At 50.4% G+C, this 22,117-nt stretch overlaps 1 protein-coding gene across 5 annotated transcripts in view; it reads right to left on the bottom strand.

Moving 5' to 3' along the window:
- LOC146037180 (ectonucleoside triphosphate diphosphohydrolase 8-like) overlaps positions 1–17,948 on the bottom strand; it is a 30,287-nt gene extending 12,339 nt beyond the window's left edge. Inside the window, exons 1-2 of one of the 5 annotated variants that reach the window (XM_083161150.1) lie at positions 17,314–17,948; positions 2,871–3,004 (exon numbers count right to left, since the gene is read on the bottom strand). In XM_083161150.1, coding sequence (XP_083017276.1) covers positions 2,871–3,004; positions 17,314–17,413 — 234 coding nt within the window. In that variant the 5' untranslated portion in view covers positions 17,414–17,948. Of the gene's footprint in view, positions 1–2,870; positions 3,005–4,347; positions 4,655–5,628; positions 6,228–9,805; positions 9,953–17,313 lie in introns of those variants that run through there. The other 4 variants (XM_083161153.1, XM_083161151.1, XM_083161152.1 and 1 more) reach the window with 4 other exon arrangements.
- Positions 17,949–22,117: the final 4,169 nt, after the last annotated feature.

The following is a 22,117-nucleotide window of genomic DNA, read 5'->3' as shown; positions in this document are numbered from 1 at the left end:
CTGGCGGCAGCCGCCAGCTCCCCCAGCTAGTGATTGGCAACAATCCCCGTGCGGCACCCCCTGGCAATCCCCCCTCCCGCAATCCCTGTGCGGCACGCACCCCATAGTTGCCTACCCTCCTGCATTCTACAGGAGACTCCCTGAAATAGCAGCAATCTCCCTCCCTCCCTCATTAGTCTAGCAATCTCCCTTATGTCACCTAGCACACATTACACTGTTACATCATAGTTACCTCCCCTGCTGCATTCTGTAGGAGACTCCCTGACATAGCAGCAATCTCCCTCTCTCCCTCATTAGTGTAGCAATCTCCCTCATGTCACCTAGCCCACATTACACTGTTAAATTTTTGGGGATAAAAGGAACGAGAGATAGATACATTAAACCTCTGAGCGTCTGATGCTCCCGCCATTCTTTTAACCCTAACAGACTAAGAAACCCACCCTTGAAACCGCCCCTTCCTTTTCCCTTCACATGGAATAATCAAACTGAGTCATTTATTTTGGCGAATTAAAGGTCACATTTATTAATCAGATTACAAATATAATCTTACTCGCTTAGGTGGCAAAGATAGCACTGCGGTCCACCAGCCCTCCAACGTAACTGAATCAAGCCGCCCGGGGAGGGGGGCCCCTTCTCGCAACTGAAACCTGTACCCGCCCGGGGCCCCCCAATTGCCCCCCTCGACGCCAGGCCTTGGATCTTGCACCCCCTCTTCTGGGGTGCCTCCGTTTCCTGGCGCCAAACTTTGGCTGGCCCGCAGTACTTCCGTTTCTGTTAAGACTATCTCTGTTGTAACTAGATGCTGTTTGGATGTTGCTCCTTCTTCGTCCAAGGGTGGGTGGGTGGGACAATCCTTACTGCGTGCCCTCTTGCTCTCTCTGATCCTCCTCCATACCTGTTCTGTCCTTAAGTATGGGTCTACTCCCATGGGGAGGCGCCTACTACCTGCTTCTCTCTTTCCTTCCCCCTATACTGTTCCTGCTACCTCCCTGCCCCCATCCTGATAACAGCTAGACAATGGGAGCACGTCATGGCCTTGGTAGCCCAGACTTATAGTTTATGGTCTCTCCTGGCTATTCGCTGTTCGCTCCTTTTTACATTGAATCATCAGCACCATTTCCCAGCACTTTACCAAGTATATTATCTCTTACTAACTGCTTTGGGGCTCATCTACATTTGGAAATAAGTCATTTTAAAAGATTCCTCTCAGATGTAGCAGTACACACCCACGCTTCTAGGTGCCACGTTCACAATCTCTTTTCACAATCTCTCCATATATGGAACTAGACACGCCCTTTTGGTGGAGCATGACACGCCCCTCAATGAGAAACTGTGCAAAATTACATTACGAACTATAATCTCCCTGAAACTAGTTTTCAAAAGTAGGCAAGTATGACGCACCCCCCCGGAGAGCGGTATGTACCGTGCTATGTAAGGGTAGTGCCGTGCTGAAATCCCGCCCCCAGGGGAGCGGGGCGGGGGGGGGGGGGAGAGGAAGCGGGCGATGGGAGATCTGCCTGGGGCAGGGGGGGGCTTGCACCGGCCCTGGTCACTAGTCATAGTTGCTGAGTTCCTGGCTGGTCTCTCAGCAGAAGATAGCAACTAGGACGGCTCGCCAGGGGATAGGGCAAGGCAGTTTTAACAGAGGAGGGGTCCTGTGTGCAGACTCTGTGGGGGCCCCTCTTCTTCACAGTGCAGTAGACTCTAGGATCATGTCAGAGCCAACAGCACATGGGCGGCAGGTCTCCAGAAACATGGCACCGGCCATGCTCCGGAGACAAAGGGTGACATTTATTAGGATGAGATATTTTGACTTTTGTGATTTTTATTTAAAAAAAACACACATTTTTCCTAAACCACTAATTTAATAGGGTCCGATTTGTGTTAAAAAAAGTCACACTTCTTGCCAGGCTCAAGGGCCGGTCCTGGTTCCGAAAATATGGAGGACCCTACTTGTCTGCCTTATAATGGAAACCAGAACCAGCCCTTGAGCCTGGTGCTGGGGATCCCCTATGATTTTTTCCCCCTGAATTTCTAAAACCAGGACTGGTTCTTTGAGCCCAGGGTTATGCTCAGGAGGGTGGACGCCACGCAGCTCCCCCCCCCACACACACACAAATGGCGCATCTGCATTAATTCGCACATTTTCCTGACTAAAAATCGCACCACATCACATTTTTCAGCTTCAAATTCGCATTCCATTAAATAGTCGATCTTTTAAATAAATTTGTGATTTGAAAAAATGCGATCAGGTGCGAATTCAGAATCTTACTAAAAATCGCATCCTATTAAATGTCACCCAAAATTCATACTGCATGACCGGCAGCCATTTTGCCTGTGATTTTTTTTTTTTTACAATGGCTACAGCTTTGAAGCGGCATTTAAAAAAAGGTAAGTCAAAATTTGGGTGTAGTGGGAGCCGTATGGGCCCCCTGGATTTAGGGGCCCACGGGCACCATGCACATTGTACCAATTCTAGAAACACCGGGGGAGGACAGGAGGGTCACCCAATTTTCAAGACCCTCCCAAGCCAACCTGGGAGAGTGGGCTAGTAATTGCCTAGTTGTTTCGTAGGGTACATGTGGTTAATCATACAAAATGGCTGCATACGTTCTGTATTGGCGAGAGTCAAGGTACCGTATGGTTTTTGGTGGTCCTGGAAATTAACATGGACACATTCAAATGGCTAATTGTCTCACAACGCTGTAATTACGCCCGTGTGGTGCTTAATCATGGAAACGGTTGTCGGCGGGCTATAAGTGTCACCTGACCTAACCTGAGCATGTGGTAAATATGAGTATAGATAGACCCAACCCAGATATTGAAGTCAAAGCTTGGTGCCTGTTCCCCCATCCTCACATAGGAATTACCTTAGTACCAGGTGGAAGAGGGACACCCCAGGTCTTCACCAGACTGAGAATCAAGGCAATTGCGATTGATACGACAGACACCACCAGTAGCACCAGGAGACATGTCTGCTTGGAGTCTAGCGCCATTCCGGACCCTGACAGAAATGATAGGTATTACAGTTGGATACAAGAACAAAATACAGGTTTGAGTCTATAGGGGGAGATGTATCAGGCATTGGAGAGTGATAAAGTGGGGAAGTGACCAAAACAACCAATAAGCTTCTGTCATTTATCTAGCACCTTCTCTGAAATGACAGCTAAAAGCTGATTGGCTACTTTTGGATGACTACTAAACTTCATCTCTCTCCAATGTTTGATACTTCTCCCCCCTCAAATGCAGGCTGCCAGATGGCTCTCCTCACTGTTTGCCAGGTAATCTGGCTCGCCTTCACTGAATACATTCCTGTAATGCCTCTTAGCAGCATCTGTTCAACATGAAAGCTGGGGGCACATACAGGCGTATACGGACGAGGACCCAATCTTACCCCCTCACACTACAGCTGGTTACACTAACAGCCAAGGCACCGTCTGACTGAGATCTCCAACAGGTCACCATTACGCACCCATGTGGGAATGATTCCACGGGTTCTCCCAAACTACAACTAGCCTGATATACTGACGCTAGGAACTGTAAAGTACTCATGCAGATTATATATCATTTTCTAGGATGCAATATAGAAATGATATCTAGAATTGGGTTGATAAGGGCAACATCATTTCACTTTTAAGCATTAGTAAATTTAGACAGCAGCACTCACACAGAAATCCTCAGCTATGCTACACCAAAGAACGTAGGCTGGGTACGCACCGTACTCACAGCCGGAAGCACTTATATATCTGCCGATAGATACATACCGATGGTCTCACGGTATATCGGCTTGTGCGGCTGATATATCGGCCAGCTTTAGCCTGCTTTACCGAATACGTTGAAGACTATTCCATTTCATCCTTTTTCAAGTCTATTGAATCAAACAATACACCAGTTCCAGCAGTAGGTGCCACCGGCTAATTCTGCATTTATACATCTAGTGGCACCGTCATATAAGGACACACTGTGACACTGGGCCAGACGCACTGAGCTTCAAAAGTGACAAAATGGAGAGTGATAAATAGCCAGCCAATCAGCTCCTACCTGCCATGTCACAGACTGTGTTTGAAAAATACACAAGGAAAAACAAACTGACTAGTAAATAGTAAATACTGAAGAAAAGGGAAATAAGCTTCGTAAAATATTAGAAATGGTTTTAATGAATATAATAAAATATATTAGCAGCACATATAAAAAAAAAAAAAAAAAGTTATTTTATGACATGAAAATCCTGGCAAAAAGATTTATTCCTTTAAAAAAATAGGGGGGAAGGGAAAGATTGCATTATGGAGGGTTTAGTTCCTCATAAAAATACGGGAAGTGACTGAAAAAAAAGAGCCCATACCGTACCGTATATGATTAGACCAGCTGGATTGGTGTGGTATTGTGAGCCCGTTTGGATCCGTTACTGTGATGCCTCAGTTTGGAAAGACCTAGAAGGCAGGGGAGTGTTCCAGCTTGGCTTTCTGGAGTATTGAGCCTCCTGTTGTTCCTTGACACCAAATGGGTGTATCATCTGCTGGAGTGGAATAATCTACAAATAATTATGCCAGTATTTGGTCTGGAGGCTGGTCCGGTCTCTCAGGGCATAAAGCAGCTGTCCAGTAGATAACTGGAGATAACAGTCACTTGTGAGGTCCACCAAAGCGTTTCGCTCTGTAGCAGAGCTTTTTCAAGGTGTTTATGTGGCTGCACCCAGGGGGTTTATATACCCCTGTCCATCAGTTTATGGGGCGGTCACTTAGCACAGTAATTAATCAATTATCACAAACAAACATTTAAAATCATTAAAAAAATGGTACCTATCATGAGCAGGAGACAGGAGTGTGTTTGAAAAATGTCAGGCAGGAGCTGATTGGCTGGTTGTTTATCACTCTCCATTTTATCACTTTTGAAGCTTAGTGCCTCTGGCCCACTGGCAGTCCACTCCCCTGTACGCACCCCCGATATATACACCGGGTGAGACATTCCTCATCTGCCATTCATTAACATTTAGGGGGGTAGTTATCAAATCTTGGGGAGAGATAAAGTGGAGAGATTTAAAGTACCAACCAACTGCCGTGTAACAGGCTGTTTTGAAAAATGGCAGTTAGGGGTTGATTGGCTGGTACTTTATCTCTTTCGACGTTATCTCTCTCCAAGCTTCGATACAGGCCTGATCTCTGATGTACAAAGTTGCAGGCGACCGGTTACCATGCCCAAGACGCCGGCTTCCTGTCAGTCAGCCTCCAGCCGCTTTGCGTTTACGGTCCATACACATTTTCTGTCGCTATTCCCATCGTACGTGCGGGCTACTGGTCGTACACATGTGCAGTCATTCCATAATCTCTCAGTCTGTGAAGTCCAAGTAGCATTAAATGAACATAAACCGCTTTCCGCCTCCAAGCAGCGGTGGCGCATGTATGTGTGCCCATCATGCACGCTGCAAGGGTAAATTCCTGGGCCTTCATTTTAGATTATTCCTGGTCCAGGCTGGGGGGGACCCAGCAGTCTTTATCCCCCCAGTATATAATAGATGATATACTGTAACATTGTGCCCCCAATACTCATTCACCAAGATTACAGCCTAAAAGGGACCCAGTTCTCAGCAAGGACACACAGGGACTGTCTGTGGGTGTCATTAGCACATACCTGAGAGCTGGCACGGACTGCTGTGCCCTGCGGTGCTGGAGACGCCAGGAGCAGAGTGAGGGAGGAAGGTTCCTCTAAGCTCATTGTAAGTTCTCCTCTTCCCCTCCCACTGTATCTGCTGCTGTGTGTGCGCCCAGGAGCCTCAGCCCTCCGCCTGCATCATGATCTGGGACCTTAGAGATGCCTGCAGTGTCTCCTGCTCACACGTGCTGCACTGAAGTCTCCACAACCTGTTTATTATATCACTAACTACCACAAACTTCTGCAACCGGAGTTGAGAAAGCACATCTGGGTCGGCATTCTAATGCCGACATGCCCTGCGCCTACCACCTCATTCCAGTTTATAAGTAGAATGTGCCTTGCCTCCATCATGTACACAACGCTAGTTACCAGTCCGTCAAAAATGTCGGAACAACGTAACAGTAATGTCAGGGCACGCCCGAACCGAGCAACACTTGACTTGGTCTGTGAGGCTTCACCTAGCGACCGCCGGCAAGCATGACACTTGGATCCCCCCCCATAAAGGTGAGGGGCAGTGTTAGCCTTTATTATATAGGATTGGTGCAATATTTGGCTGCTTTGAATGCACAATTAGGGCTTGTGTGTAAGTTGCACACAAGGACGAGTGAAGGCGGACCTCACGGGTTAGAGCAAACTGCACGTTGTTGCAGAAGTTAATGTATATGGGCCCGAGGAGGGAAGAGGACCAGGAGCGGAGGAATTGTAAGGTGCCCACAAACTAGAACAATTTTTTGGCTGACCGACCGATCGGCCTAAAAAAACGACCAATTTTTACCGATAATCATAAATAAGATTTAACAAAAGATCCATAGGAACGCACATACGTACGTAAGATAAATCTTTGGTAAAGATGTGCGCTTGCCTTAAATCTTTTGTCCAGGACGGACAGAAGATTTCAAGGCTAATTTATGCGCACATCTTAAGATCGCAGATCTTTCTTGTGTGTGGGCACCTTAAGGTCGGGTACACAACATCAGAACGATACGGTCCCAGTTGGCCCATCGGCTGGCATACTCAGGGCAGCCAGGAGGGGGGGGGGGGGCGGGTACAAATTACCCGGGCCTGGGATTGCTGGAGGGGCCCGACTGGGGCCCTGGTCCGACCTCCTCCCCTCTTCTGGGCAGAAGCAACACACACCTACAGCATGTGCTGTGCTGACAGCAGGCGTGGCCTCAGCGCGGGAGGTGTGGATGAGCTCTCACGCTGTCAGTGAGAGCTCATCCACACCTCCCACGCTGAGGCCACGCCTCCAACAATTTACCGTGGCACGGCATACCTCTCGGCTGCCCTGGGCATACTGTGCTACCATACGTGCCTTCACGGTGAAGTGGTACAGTATACCATGCCATGCTGCATTTGGCATCCTGGCATTGTTAACGATATCTTCTTAAGATATGGTTAATGTCCCACGGGAGTGCGCAATTGCGTGTACACACTGCACGTTCCGGGTGATAATAATATGTAAATACTGTTACAGATCATATCGGACACGTGGTATAACAGACCCACATATTTAGCTTTGTAATGGCACTGATCAGAGGTAGGCAAGCTGTGGCTCTCCAGATGCTGTGGGACACAGATCTGCTGTTAGGGCATGCTGGGCAGTGTAGTCCCACGTTGCCGCCCCGGCATAAGATATACTCTGGCAGTGATTATTAAATATTCCCAATCATCATTCCTGCATCCCTGCTGGATGATGGATCCTATGGCTGATGTGCAAGGGGTTACAGCCCATGTCGCCTGGGGCTAGGGGGACAATCCATAGCCATTTAGTTCTAGGGGCCTTATTCAGGTTCATTCGGCTCCCCCTGCATGTTTGTGCAGGGGAACAAAGTTCTGTGACTGCGCAAATGTGGGCGGCCTGGGGCGGGGCCCGTCGCGCACCACTCGCTGCGCATACTCACCTCGCTGCGCTCCGCCTCTCACCTTCGGGCCTGCGACGGTCCCGGTACCTTCCTCTTGCTCCACTAGTTTCCGGAAGCGACTGCGCCTGTAGGGTAAACAAAGGGGGGAAAAACCCCTTAAGGGGGGGAAACCCCTTAAGGGGGGGAGGGGATGCTCATCACAGGCACTATTGGCCTCAGAATGGTTACACCCGCTTGTGGAACATGGCAGGTGTAACTGGGGTGGGGGAACGCTCCGGGGAGGGGAAGGAGCACAAACAACACGACAACAGATTCAATACAATCTCTACTCACCAGTCGTTTACTGGTCCGCCGTCACGCTTCCAATGCGGATACCGGCACCTGAAAATGAACTCATGTAACCTCCTGCTCCCTAGGGCAGGGCAATACACCAACGCGCCTGCGGCTTAACGCCCGCGCACCCTGCGGCCTGACGCCGTCTTACGTAACTCGCAACCTAGCGCTGGATCCTTAGATGCCACAGCCTAGCGTCGCGCAACCTGTGACCTAGCGCCGGATCTCCCGATGCCACGGCCTAGCGCCACGCAACCTGGCGCCTAACACCCGTGCAACCTGTGAAAGAACACAATCTGCACAGGGCCACGATTGGTGAACCCAAGTACAGCATACAGTACACGGTGTCAACTAAAACAGTACAATGTAACGAGACAACACTGCACCAACACCTAGCGAGGGCCTACCTCCCTCTGGCTGCTCCCAGCCTTACCACAATAACCCTTGTGGCGATACCGGAATTCGCGGCCTGTCGATACAGGCCTGCTACTGCTACGGAGAGGCCTCAGCCCTAGCAGGGTCTGGGCCTCTTACACAACCAGGGCCTTGCGCCCTGCAATACAGATGGGCCTGGTGCCCAGTAACACAGATGGGCCTGGTGCCCAGTAACACAGATGGGCCTGTGGGCCGACTATATGGGGGCCTAAAGCCCAAGGCACCACTGGGCCTAATGCCCGACACACACAAGGGGCCTAATGCCCAACAACGCACAAAGGGGCCTAATGCCCAACGCACACACCTGAGGTCCCCACGGGCCTAGAGCCCGACTATGGTCCCGCAGGCCTGATGCCTGAATTGGGCCCACGGGCCTTTTGCCCGAACACCTGGTGGTCTAGGGAGGGGACCCGCATGTGGACTTACCCATCCTAGGGCCTTCCGCTGGACCAAGCCTGGTCCAGCCACGAGGGTGGTCCGTCTTCGCCGGAGGTGGGATGCTTCCCACCACCTCCGGGCTTCCTGCAGTCTTCACCGGGGCAGCGGGGGCCGGGGCAAGCTCTTTTGCGTTGCACCCCGCCGCACCCGGGCTTCTTCCGTCTTCGCCGGCTGTCCCCGGCACTGTGTCCTTCGCCCGGCGGGCGGCAGCGTGTAGCAGTCCTGCGCACACAGCTGCCGCCTCCCGGGGCTTCCGGCGGCAGTCCTCTCTCCGTCCAGCGCTCTCCTCTCTCTTCGTCCTCCGTCGCCGAACTCCCTTCCCCGCTCCCGGCGCTGGTTAGTTCAAACCAGCACCCGGGGGCGGGGCTCGTGACGTGGCGAGCCCGGATTGGCTCGCCGCCGCCGCTTCCCATTGGGCGCCAGAGCGAGAGCCATGATTGGCTCTCCTTTGGCGCCGTATTTGAATTTCCTTTGTTCGTGGAGGTCAGCGGCGAAGGCTCGCCGCTGCCCCCACACCCGGCGTCACTGGAGGGTCTGCTTCCGGCTCCCTGGGGTGGCGCCAGGCCACCCCAGGCCAGGAAGCAGGCGCCAACCAGCAGCAGGGCCAGTGACCGCACGAGTACACTGGTCCTGGCTGCAGGGGGCGGCGCCACCCGGCGGCAGCACTGCCCCTTTCGTCCCGGTGCTACTGCACCGGGGCGTACTTCTACACATGTGCATAGTCAGTTAAGCGTGTGGGCGGGGGGTGTGGGAGAGGTGTCTTGGGAGAGGTGATTTGCGAGCGCTTGAAAAATCATTCGAAGATCCTGTATCCAACTCATTCCGGGCCAGATGTACTAAGCCTTGAAAATTGATAAATCACCAGCCAATCAGCTCCTAACTACCATGTCATGGGATGTGTTGACAAGTACCAGTTAGGGGCTGATTGGTTGGTGGTTTATCACTCTCCATCTTATCACTTTTGAAGGCTTAGTACATCTCGCCCTCAGAGTCCAAATCGCCCCCCTCGCACTAACGAATATATATATATATATATATATATATATATATATATATATATATATATATATAAATCAGCCACTTACTACTTTGCTGAAGATCTCAGATTCCGGCTACATCTTTCTGGGGAAATCTGGGAAATCTTCTGCGCTGGATCTGACCCTGCGTCTCTTATACACGGAAACAAGATATTCCAGTGAGCAGGGAGCGGCCGAGTAACTCTCCTTAGCTATAAACCCATGCTGGACAATAATTCCTAATCTGTCTATTGTCTAGAAGCAGCGTTGTGTAGCACTTCCTGGCAGAGGATCCGCCGATCGCTCCTACACATCTCTGCAGCAACTGAGAGTGGGACGCAACGGCAGACGCCTGCGGGGTCACCGACACACCGACTTCGTGTACAGATGGCTTACACACTGGTGTTTTATATATATATATATAATATATGGTACTTGTGTAGTTTCACGGCAGCACCTTACGTTACGCTGTTGGTGTAGCCCAACGGCAGGCTAGCGCAGTCAGTGTAGTGTCCCCGAGGCAAGCCCTCCGTAGTCAACGTAGTGTCCCCGTCAGGCAGCGTAGCCACCGTACTGTCTCCGCGAGCTGCAGCTCTGTCCCCGGCAAGCCCAGTGAGTGCCTCTCACACAGCGCCAGAAACTGCCAGATCCCCTACGCTGGTGGACGCCGGCGGAGAGTGATCATGTGGGCGAATGCGGAGAGGCGCTCCATCTGCTTGAGAAGCGCGAGCCCCGCGACGGGATGCGGTACGCGTCCTTCCGACCTGTTCATACCCCCACTATCCACGTTGGTGTGGTGTTGATTTAATAAAGTGTGGCGAACGCAGCGAGCCTGAAATATGGCGAGCGCAGAAAGCCCCTTGAGGGGACGCGGAATACACGTCAAGTAATACGCGTCCCTGCACAGGGCTCGCTGCACTCGCCACGCTTCAGACTCGTTTTACGCGTCTGCTCACCACATTTGGGCTGGCGTGGATAGTGGGGGTGTTTTGCAGCCATAACTGACACAATGTAATAAGTGGTGACACAATGCTGACTGACTACGCTAACTACATAAGCTCCGGCTAGCCACGAACGTACTGACTTCGCTGGCCATGGGAACACTACGCTGATTTTGACACTATGTTGACTACGTGAAACTACACAAGTACCTAATATATTATACGATAAAAGACCTTCGTTGGCAGCGTAACAAAAATTGCAAATATTTGATGGGAAAATTAAGGAATGTTCCCCTTCAGTGCAGTGGAAAATCAACAACACCCCCCCTTCCATTGTTGTAACCGCTGTTACACTGGGCCTTATTCTAATTCACTCTTTCTGACGAAATCCTTCTTAGATGGCCAAAACCATGTGCACTGCAGGGGGGGCAGATGTAACTGATCAGAGGTAGGCAAGCTGTGGCTTGATGCTTTGCGACACAGTTCTGCTGTTAGGGCAGTGGCATAACTACTGTAAGGCAGCCCCAGGAGCCGCTTGGGGGAGCAAGCGGCAGCGGGGTCTGTGTGTGTGTGGGGGGGGGGTGGTCGCGGGAGGGGATGCCGCAAATCGTGGGAGGGGGGTTCGCGGGGGTGGGGTGTGTGTGTGCCGCGAATCACGGGAGGGGGGTTGCGCTCACCTGGTGGCTGTGGAGTAGCTATGTCTTTGCCGGGCAGCATGGGGAGGCAGAGGGTGTCTGGCACTGTGGGCTGGTTCTTCTCTGTCCACCCAGCGTTATAAATATATAAGAGATTAGTTTTACTTTCGGGCAATTCTGGAGGCGGTTACCTTAAAGCGGTAAGCTGCCTCCTGCTGGCTCCTCTGGTTCACCGGGCTCCACGGGCATGCTCACGCCGCCATACCTCCTAACATTTTCTGACGCCGGGCTGGGGCAGGGTGTGCGCCGAAGGCGTGCGGCAAATTGTTGGGAAAGCAAATTGTTGAGAAGCATCAAACGGTCATTACCTGATCTAAACCATCCCATTCCCCTCACACAAACGCGTATGGGATATTTTGGAACGACCCCTGAGACGCTGTTCATCTGGTAGAAACAGGATGATGCACCCTCACACACTATTCCCGATGTTGGTGGACTTAGGGTCATGGAGAACATAGGCCCTGGCCTACAGGTGGAAACCGTGATCTTTCATGATGTTCTCTCCTGAACAGTTTAGATTTATCTTCATGGCGCATTTATGAACATTAGGTCAGGTTTGGCGGCCCATTAAGTGATGACTTGCGTCACGTAATGTGTTAGAAGGGAGAGCAACCTTTGTCTTCAGCGAGAAGTAACGGAATCCATGCTCACTAATTGCCTCTGTATGTGGCTGGCTGGGGCCCGTCCCTGGAGGGAGCAGGAATGTAAAACACATTACACACATGTCCACTTACTGAGCCCTGAGCTCACTCACTGATTGCTGGATAGCTCCACACAAAACAACAAACAGATGCTGGCTCCTCCCCAGTAAGACTTTGGCAGGCATCTGGAGGTCTTCAAGCGTATTGCTCAAAAATACGACATTGTTTTGGCTATAGTCAGGAACCTGCGGCGTATCCACTCCGGGGGAAGAGCATGTTGTGGAAATTGGAGTCAAAGAGGCCCAGTGCCAGCTCCCCTAACATATGTGCCCACAATGTGCCACATGTGTACTGGAATTAGTGGGAGGAGCCTATGGTTATTGGGGCCAGCCCTGGCATTGGGGTCCTTCGTGGTGGATGGCCCTCTTGCTGCCAGTGACTTCTGATGCACCACACCACACTCCCAAAAATGCCCACTCGGACTTCTCTCTCCCGGGGACTGTTTTGCCAATGTTGACAAATATCATTTTACATCTCTCCCTATCTCTTTTGAGAACTTGTCTGTATTCTGGGCCAAGCCATGTCACTGCATTTAAAATATAATGCTGTTAGTTGAATTGGATCACTATCAGTTGGTAGAAGAGCAGGAGCTGCAACCAAATACTAGTGCTGTGCCTGCCACCAGAAAAAACAACAACAATCTTTTCCCAGAGACGTGCTCAGTGCACAAGAGTGATATAACATTTTTAGATCTGGTCAGGTCTCCAAGAATTGCCCAACATTAGCAACACCTCTCTTATATGGTCAGCACCCATAGAATGGTGGAGGAACATTTTAATGACATTGTAAAAATGAGCAACCCACACAGTACCACAGTACCATTGTGAAAACTTACTATGACAACCCTTCTGTGCTTAATCGGAAAGTGTTTTCAGTGCAGCAGGGAACTCATCATCGAACAGCGTAGGAGCTTACTAAGATGATTTTATAAAAATTAACAAATAAATCCAGAGAAAACTTCACCCCAAAATTACAGCAAAGTAATGGTGGATTCCAGGTGGTGTGAGTCATTGTGCTAAAATCTTCCCACTGTAAAGATCATTAACAAAACAACACTGTCAAGGCCCCCATACACTAGGGCGACTTGTCCTTAGGACAAGTCGCCCCCGACTTCCCCCTGAGCTTCCCCGGCTGCTCCCCGGGGGAGCTTGATTAGATTGGCACTTGATGTGCCATTTTTTACATGTGATAAATCGTCTCGATTTATCACATGTAAAAAAAACCGGGGAGCAGGGGGGGGGGGGGGGCTAAGAGGTGGGAGCTGGTGGGAGCAGGGGGGCTGGGGACGCTGCGGGGGACACGTCTGTGCGGCGAGAAGGTAGAGGGAGCAGGGGGGGCTGGAGACGCTGCGGGGGACACAGGCTGCATAGAGCCGGGCAGGGGGAGCCGGCCGGGAGTTGTCAGTAAAGAATAAAAAAAAAAGCCCATACAATGAATGGGCAGCCTGTGATTGGCTGCTGAGCGCTCTCTCAGCCAATTGCTGACTGGCTGAGAGAGCGCTCAGCCAATCACAGGCCGCCCATTCATTGTATGGGCTTTTTTTTATTATTCATTACTGACAGCTCCCGGCCGGCTCCCCCTGCCCGGCTCTATGCAGCCTGTGTCCCCCACAGCGTCTCCAGCCCCCCCTGCTCCCTCTACCTTCTCGCCGCACAGACGCTGTCCCCCGCAGCGGGGGACACAGACGTGTCCCCCGCAGCGTCCCCAGCCCCCCCTGCTCCCTCCACCGCCGCGCCGCCCCACTAGGTCCCAAGTCGGGTGGTCGGACGTGCAGCAGGTCCGACCACCCGACGCAGATCCGATGCGCACGGGACCGCGCATCGGATCTGAAGGGAAATTCAAAACTAGCCGATTTTGGTCCGATTTCGGCCAGATCCGACTGATCTGGCTGAAATCTGACCAAAATCGGCTAGTGTATGGGGGCCTTTAGCTTCCTTAACCCATTAGTAGCTTGTTTTATGGATGCCCAAACAAATCAAATACTTCATCCACAAAAGTAGCAGTCGCTGCCACTGAAGTGCTTGGTTTTTATACTCTGTATGTCCTTTTAAATAACCAACATATGAGTGGATGGGAGGCCCAAGGACAATTCAATCTTGCACCGCTTTTCTTTGCTGTCACTGCTGTGTGGCAATTTTTCATAAATATGGTCCGCTGCAGCCTTTGGCCAATATTAAGGAAAACAATACCGTGACTGCAAATGGATCCGAAGAGGTTAGTAATACTGTCCGAACAAAAACAGGCTCAAATTGATGGTTTCTTTAAACCAGATAATATTGTATGTGATATATTTGTATATATCCTACACACCTAGTTTTTTTTATTTCACTCTCCTATTTTAATAGCAGCTTTCTCATGCCCTATACATGACACCTGTTTATATTGGACATTTGGAATCTGTTATTTCCCTTGGTGTGTCCATTGTAGTGCATAACACGCATACTGTACTGTGTTTCACCCAGACGGGATTCAGGGGGTTATTCTGGTTCACTCCTTTTGGCAAATTCCTTCTTAGATGGACAAAACCATGTGCACTGCAGGTGGGGCAGATGTAACATGTGCAGAGAGAGTTAGATTTGGGTGGGGTTTTAATTCAAAGTGCAGTACACTGTATATTGCAGTGTAGAAATAAAGCAGCCAGTATTTACCCTGCACAGAAACAAAATAACTCACCCAAATCTAATTCTCTCTGCACATGTTACATCTGCCCCCCTGCAGTGCACATGGTTTTGTCCATCTATGAAGGAATGTGCCAGAAGGAGTGAACCAGAATAACCCCCTCAGTATCTGATCCCTGAAATACCGGTATCTCAGCGGAATGCAACTCACTGGCTCAGTTCCAAAGCAGACGCCCCACTGGTGTGATCCGCTATATTACTGCGGGAACCATGTTATTATCACCAGTAATACATGTACAGTACAGTACCAGTACATGTTCCCGGCATCTATTCATCACCCCTTCATCTCTACAAAAGTAGGTGAGAATTTACATTTTGTAGAAATGAACGGCCTCATTCATGTTTGTATGTAAATGCAATAGCGATTCTTTAGGCCAGAGGCGTAACTAGAAAAAAAGGTTCTAGCGCACCCCCCAAACAAACCTTATAATTTTTTTTACCTACATGTTGATTGCTAGGGGTTCACATGCTCCTTGGCAGGTGTTACATGCTCATTGTCAGGGGTTTCTTGCTGGTTGCTAGGGGTTACATGCACTTTGCCAGGGGTTTCTTGCTCATTGCTAGGGGGTTACTGTTTGTTGACAGGGGTTAGGTGATCATAGCGTGCCAGCACTTACAGAACCTGGCTTTTAAGGGTAGCACTATATACACCGTGCTCCCCTGGCAGATGGTAGAGGTCCAGTAGGATTTCTAGCATCTGTTACCTGGAAGTCGGCAGCCATTTTTGGAGGGCCATTTTCAGAAGTTTCCACAAGGTCTGCCAACAGAGATTCTGCGGCACCTGTTCCCGCCCACAACCACCCCCCCAATCAGGGCTGTGTAGCCATAGTTACCCCACTGCTCTACGCTACAGAGCTGCAAGTAAAACTGCTACCCAGGAATGAGACGCCCACTGGAGCCATCGCTAGCTCATTCGCAATTGTGTACACATTCACCACCTATACACAAAAGTGAGAAACATCGAGGTTATGGATTGACCTGTGGGTACCCAAACTGGACATAGCAGTAGCCACACAGGTGCCATGTTTTTGCACATACAAACCCTGAAATGGCGGTGGCACGCCTGCACTCCTCCAACCTCTCCCCGTGAACTCCCTCAAACGGTCACTTCCTCTCATTGACTTCTCCATGAACTTCTCATTGTGAGCGGGGTCACTGCGTCACCTCAGTGCATACGCACTGCAACCACAGCACATGCGCGGCCTGCTGACAGTCGCTCCGTTGCTCGAACATGAATTAGGCCCAACGTTTCAGGACCATCCACTAACTGTGTAACAGCAGATATCACTGATGTCTCCTGGTTACAGTTCTCCCTGAGGGCCAGTAAGCTTCAAAAGTGATAAAATGGAGAGTGATAAACAACCAACCAATCAGCTCCTGCCTGATATTTTCAAACACAGTCTGTGACATGGCAGGCAGGAGCTGATTGGCTGGCTGTTTATCTCCATTTTATCACTTTTGAAGCATAGTCATCTGTCCCGGGTCATTTCCAGACCTCATACAGAACTTTAGGATGTGGAGATTACGATATTCCCAAACAGTAATCGCTCCACCGCATCGTATTCTGCAGTGGGTGCACGTTCGCGTCCGGCCCTTATTGTGCGCTGTAGGGGTCGCAGGAGGAGGTCAATGAATTAAAGGTGTCTGGAGATGGAGGAGGACGTGCATTGTGTCAGCAGCAGTGTAAGGATTGGTGGTAATTGCACAGGAATTTCTGGCGATTGCAGCAGTCAAACACAGCGTTTCACAATGCCCAGCGCTCGCTGATGGCCAGAAATAATGTTTGTTATGCTCACATGATCGTCTTCATTTCATGTTATTCTAATTATATTGTTTTCAGTCCAAATAGAACCAGAGAAATGTATAATAACAATCGGGTGTGGATCAGTTGGTCGCCAGCAAGTTGTTAGACAGTCATTAGGTCGACATGCATTTAGGTTGACATGTGGCTAGGTCGACATGCAAGAAAGTCGACATGGGTTAGGTCGATTGGGTCATTAGGTCGACATGGGGGTTTTCACAGTTTTTTTTACCCCAATGTCGGCACAGTCGACATGGACACAGGTTAAAGTGCACCGTGTCCCCTCGCATGCTTCAGGCTCGTCACACTATTTTATTCTCCCACCACACCCTAGTGGATACTGAAATACCGCCTGTCGGCACATGTCAGTGCAAAAACCTGTGAAAAACTCCATGTCGACCTAATGACCCTGTCGACCTTCTTGCATGTCAACCTTCTTGCATGTCGACCTAATGACTGTCTAACAACTTGCTGGGGACCCAATGACTGTATCCCTAACAATCCAGTAATGTATGGTACAGACATCTATAATAAGGGGGAGCCTTGGAGAGAGATAATGTGGACAGAGATAAAGTACCAGCCAGCCAGCTCCTAACTGCCGTGTTACGGGCTGTTTGATATATGACAGCTAGGAGCCGATCAGTCAGTAATTTATCTATCTCAACTTCATCTCCGGCATCAGGAGCTGATTGGCTGGTGCTTTATCTCTCTCTCTGATGCTTAGTAATAAGGGCAAAAATGAAAAAGAGAGTAAAACTGACCCATCTGGACGTCTTTGGTGGCAAGTCCGGCAGAGCCAGCAGCAGTACACTGTAAGATCATCCCGACATACGGTACCGACCACAGCAGGAATGACGACATCAATTAGGATGCCAGCGCCGGAATCCCCAACTTAACAGGTTCTGTAGATTGTCAGGCTGGGAAGAGGGGCAACGTTAAGGCACCAGGGGGAGTCTTAGGGTTACACTTCTGGTGGGTGGGTGGTTACGGTTATTTTGGGGTTAGGCACTGGGGAGGGGGTTAGGTTGGGGGGTGGGAGGTTAGGGTTAGGCAGTGGGGTACGGGGTTAGGCTGCAGTGAAGGTGGATTGCTGGGGCAGGTAAGTATACTTTATCTCTGCATTGTATGTATCTGTTATCAGACAGATGTTGTCACACCTTGGACACAGCGATGAGATGCAGGCCGGCTCTGCACTAGTAAAGGGGTTGTGTGCTTGTACAGTATATGGGATGTCCTAGACCTTGGAAGTGGAGACCTATTACTATGGAATGTGATGGCAGCACAATGAGCACCTTTGTCATTGCTCCTGCAGAGCTGTCAGATGATCACATGACACAATTACATGACACATTTAGCTTGGTGGCATTGTGTCACATGTATAACGGGGATTCAGTATTGAATCCCGGCGGTCGGGATCCCGGCGTTCAGAATCCCGACAGCCGAAATGCCGACAAGGGGGGGACGTGGATCGCCCCCCCTTGCGGGCTCGCTGCGCTCGCCACGCAGCAGGCCCGGTGCCTCGCTACGCTCGGCACACTAATTTATTGTCCCTCCAGGGGTGTCGTGGACACCCCAGGAGGGAGAATGTGTCGGCATTTCGGCGGTCGGGATTCCGGCGTCGGGATTCTGAACGCCGGGATCCCGACCGCCGGGATTTTAACTGCATCCCGTATAACGGTGCCAAGCTCTCGGCTACAGAATACAGGTGGTTATACATACACACTCAACAATATCGTTAACATCGTTCAGTGGCGTCATCGGGCCCCCAGTCCGCATGATACAACAAATACACTTTGTATAAGAGGGAAATCATTTTTATCTCTCCAAATGAAGTCTGCAGATCATCGCACATCATGCAGCAGCTTCTATTGTTTATATACAGCATATTGCATAACTCGGAGACTGTACACTAACACTAAGCGTAACAAGGATACAACATTCCTGCAGGTTTAAGTAGCAAGCGGGGTATTGAGAGGTCAATCGCACAGGATCACTGTGTAGTTATGAATTATTCAGAGGTGAGGCCCCCCCCTATTTTTTGGATATGATAATGGTTATCCTTATTGAATCTCTGGGGGTGTGCTACCACAGGACAAGCTAATACATAGAAATTTAAAGGAGAAAAAGATTTGTCTCTGCAGTGGTGCACCAAAAAGTAATTGGAGACTTAAAATATACCTTTTATTAGGTTAATTAAAAAGGCGCTGCGAGATAAGACAAACTACATAAAACATGTAACATAGACAGTGAAAATAAGTGAGATTAAAATTATGCGGCGTCCCTTAGCTCACTTCATAATAGGTTCAATATGTACTGGTTTATGCGTCTCTTTCCCAAGGTGTCGGCTGTTCGGCCTGTGTCTACACCTGGGGGACGCTATTGACACACTTTTATTATAAATCAGTCTGATCTGTATTTGTTTGTCTGTTGCTGTAGCATGTGTTACCGGTGATCTGTCGGATATATCCCAGTGCCCCAGTGATGTTTACAGGTCACTGTCAGTACGTAGATCAGAGCTTAAATAAACATTATACCCCACATGAAAGTGTGTCAGGTTGTATCTTTTGTTATAATATCTGCGGAGAGGAAGGCTAGTGTCATACACTGTTGCAAATGATGTTGCAATTCTAGTGCCTTCACTGTGTAGCGTAATGGTCTTAATGTCTGACCGACACAGTGTTTGGTGGGTGTGTATATCACCAAGGCAGCAGGCAGATATCGCCTGGTGTGTGCTGCTCTGATTATTCAAATTGTGGGAACCACCTTATCTCAGCTGTCAGGCTGGTAATGTTCTCTATACTAGAATAACAATGCACTGCTACAGTAGATATTGGAGCAACCCTGAAGAAGAACTGCGAAGCGTACGCCGGCCTCCACAGCCATGCAGCTGTTCGCTTAGCTCTCCCATACCTGTCTGATTTTCAGTCCTTTTAAGGACTCTAATGTTATTGTAATTTACGTATGCATGTTTCCTTCTGTCTGATACTACCTACTACGGCAGCAAACACGGTGACCTGACTCTATTGGGGTCACTGTGTACTTCCCAGTGTACGGGCACACGGGCGCATTAACCCGTGTGACTCACCCGATCTATCATCCATCCACGCGTCCGTCAGTACTGTTGTACCTATTCTCCCTCTGACAGGAACTGTGTCTACCATTGCTCCAATATCTACTGTAGCAGTGCATTGTTATTCTAGTATAGAGAACATTACCAGCCTCAAAAAGAGAAGAAGGAGAAAGTACTCTCAACATTACCAGCCTGACAGCTGAGATAAGGTGGTTCCCACAATTTGAATAATCAAAGCAGCACACACCAGGCGATATCTGCCTGCTGCCTTGGTGATATACACACCCACCAAACACTGTGTCGGTCAGACATTAAGACCATTACGCTACACAGTGAAGGCACTAGAATTGCAACATCATTTGCAACAGTGTATGACACTAGCCTTCCTCTCCGCAGATATTATAACAAAAGATACAACCTGACACAGTTTCATGTGGGGTATAATGTTTATTTAAGCTCTGATCTACATACTGACGTGCGACAGTGACCTTTAAACATCACTGGGGCACTGGGATATATCCGACAGATCACCGGTAACACATGCTACAGCAACAGACAAACGAATACCGATCAGACTGATTTATAATAAAAGTGTGTCATTAGCGTCCCCCAGGTGTAGACACAGGCCGAACAGCCAACACCTTGGGAAAGAGACGCATAAACCAGTACATATTGAACCTGTTAGGAAGTGAGCTAAGGGACCCCGCATGAGCCTTAATTTTAATCTCACTTATTTTCACTGTCTATGTTACATGTTTTATGTAGTTTGTCTTATCTCACAGCGCCTTTTTAATTAACCTAATAAAAGGTATATTTTAAGTCTCCAATTACTTTTTGGTGCACCACTGCAGAGACAAATCTTTTTCTCCTTTAAATTTCCTGCAGGTTTATCCTCAGCATCAGGGAGCAGGTGTATCCTCAGCATCAGGGAGCAGGTGTATCCTCAGCATCAGGGAGCAGGTGCATCCTCAGCTTTACAGAGCAGGTGTATCCTCAGCATCAGGGAGCAGGTGTATCTTCAGCTTTACAGAGCAGGTGTATCCTCAGCATCAGGGAGCTGGTGCATCCTCAGCATCACGGAGCAGGTGCATCCTCAGCATCAGGGAGCAGGTGCATCCTCAGCATCAGGGAGCTGGTGCATCCTCAGCGTCACGGAGCAGGTGCGTCCTCAGCATCAGGGAGCAGGTGCATCCTCAGAGTCAGGGAGCAGGTGCGTCCTCAGCGTCAGGGAGCAGGTGCGTCCTCAGCGTCACGGACCAGGTGCGTCCTCAGCGTCACGGAGCAGGTGCGTCCTCAGCATCAGGGAGCAGGTGCATCCTCAGCGTCAAGGAGCAGGTGCATCCTCAGCGTCAAGGAGCAGGTGCGTCCTCAGCGTCACGGAGCAGGTGCGTCCTCAGCGTCACGGAGAAGGTGCGTCCTCAGCGTCACGGAGAAGGTGCGTCCTCAGCGTCAGGGAGCAGGTGCGTCCTCAGCGTCAGGGAGCAGGTGCGTCCTCAGCGTCACGGAGCACGTGTATCCTCAGCGTCAGGGAGCAGGTGCATCCTCAGCATCAGGGAGCACGTGTATCCTCAGCATCAGGGAGCTGGTGCATCCTCAGCATCACGGAGCAGGTGCATCCTCAGCATCAGGGAGCAGGTGCATCCTCAGCATCAGGGAGCAGGTGCATCCTCAGCGTCATGGAGCAGGTGCGTCCTTAGCGTCAGGGAGCAGGTGCATCCTCAGAGTCAGGGAGCAGGTGCGTCCTCAGCGTCAGGGAGCAGGTGCGTCCTCAGCGTCACGGAGCAGGTGCGTCCTCAGCGTCACGGACCAGGTGCGTCCTCAGCGTCACGGACCAGGTGCGTCCTCAGCGTCACAGAGCAGGTGCATCCTCAGCGTCAGGGAGCAGGTGCATCCTCAGCATCAGGTGTGTCCTCAGCATCAGGGAGCAGGTGTAGCCTCAGCTTTACAGAGCAGGTGTATCCTCAGCATCAGGGAGCTGGTGCATCCTCAGCATCACGGAGCAGGTGCATCCTCAGCATCAGGGAGCAGGTGCATCCTCAGCATCAGGGAGCAGGTGCATCCTCAGCGTCACGGAGCAGGTGCGTCCTCAGCGTCACGGAGCAGGTGCGTCCTCAGCGTCACGGAGCAGGTGCGTCCTCAGCGTCACGGAGCAGGTGCGTCCTCAGCGTCACGGAGCAGGTGCGTCCTCAGCGTCAGGGAGCAGGTGCGTCCTCAGCGTCAGGGAGCAGGTGCGTCCTCAGCGTCACGGAGCAGGTGTATCCTCAGCATCAGGGAGCAGGTGCATCCTCAGCATCAGGGAGCAGGTGCATCCTCAGCATCAGGCAGCAGGTGTGTCCTCAGCATCAGGGAGCAGGTGTATCCTCAGCATCAGGGTTGGGGGGGGGAGGGCAGGTAGGTAAACTTACCTGACCCATATTGGGATTAACTCCATCAGGAAGCCTGTCCCCTGTTACTACTCACATGAAGGAACACTGGGTGATGTACGGTGACACGGC

This window comes from Crinia signifera, chromosome 9 (genome assembly GCF_055691185.1).
Source record: "Crinia signifera chromosome 9, ASM5569118v1, whole genome shotgun sequence".
In the NCBI taxonomy this organism is placed as follows: Eukaryota; Metazoa; Chordata; class Amphibia; order Anura; family Myobatrachidae; genus Crinia; species Crinia signifera.
This window is presented reverse-complemented; position numbering and strand designations above follow the sequence as displayed.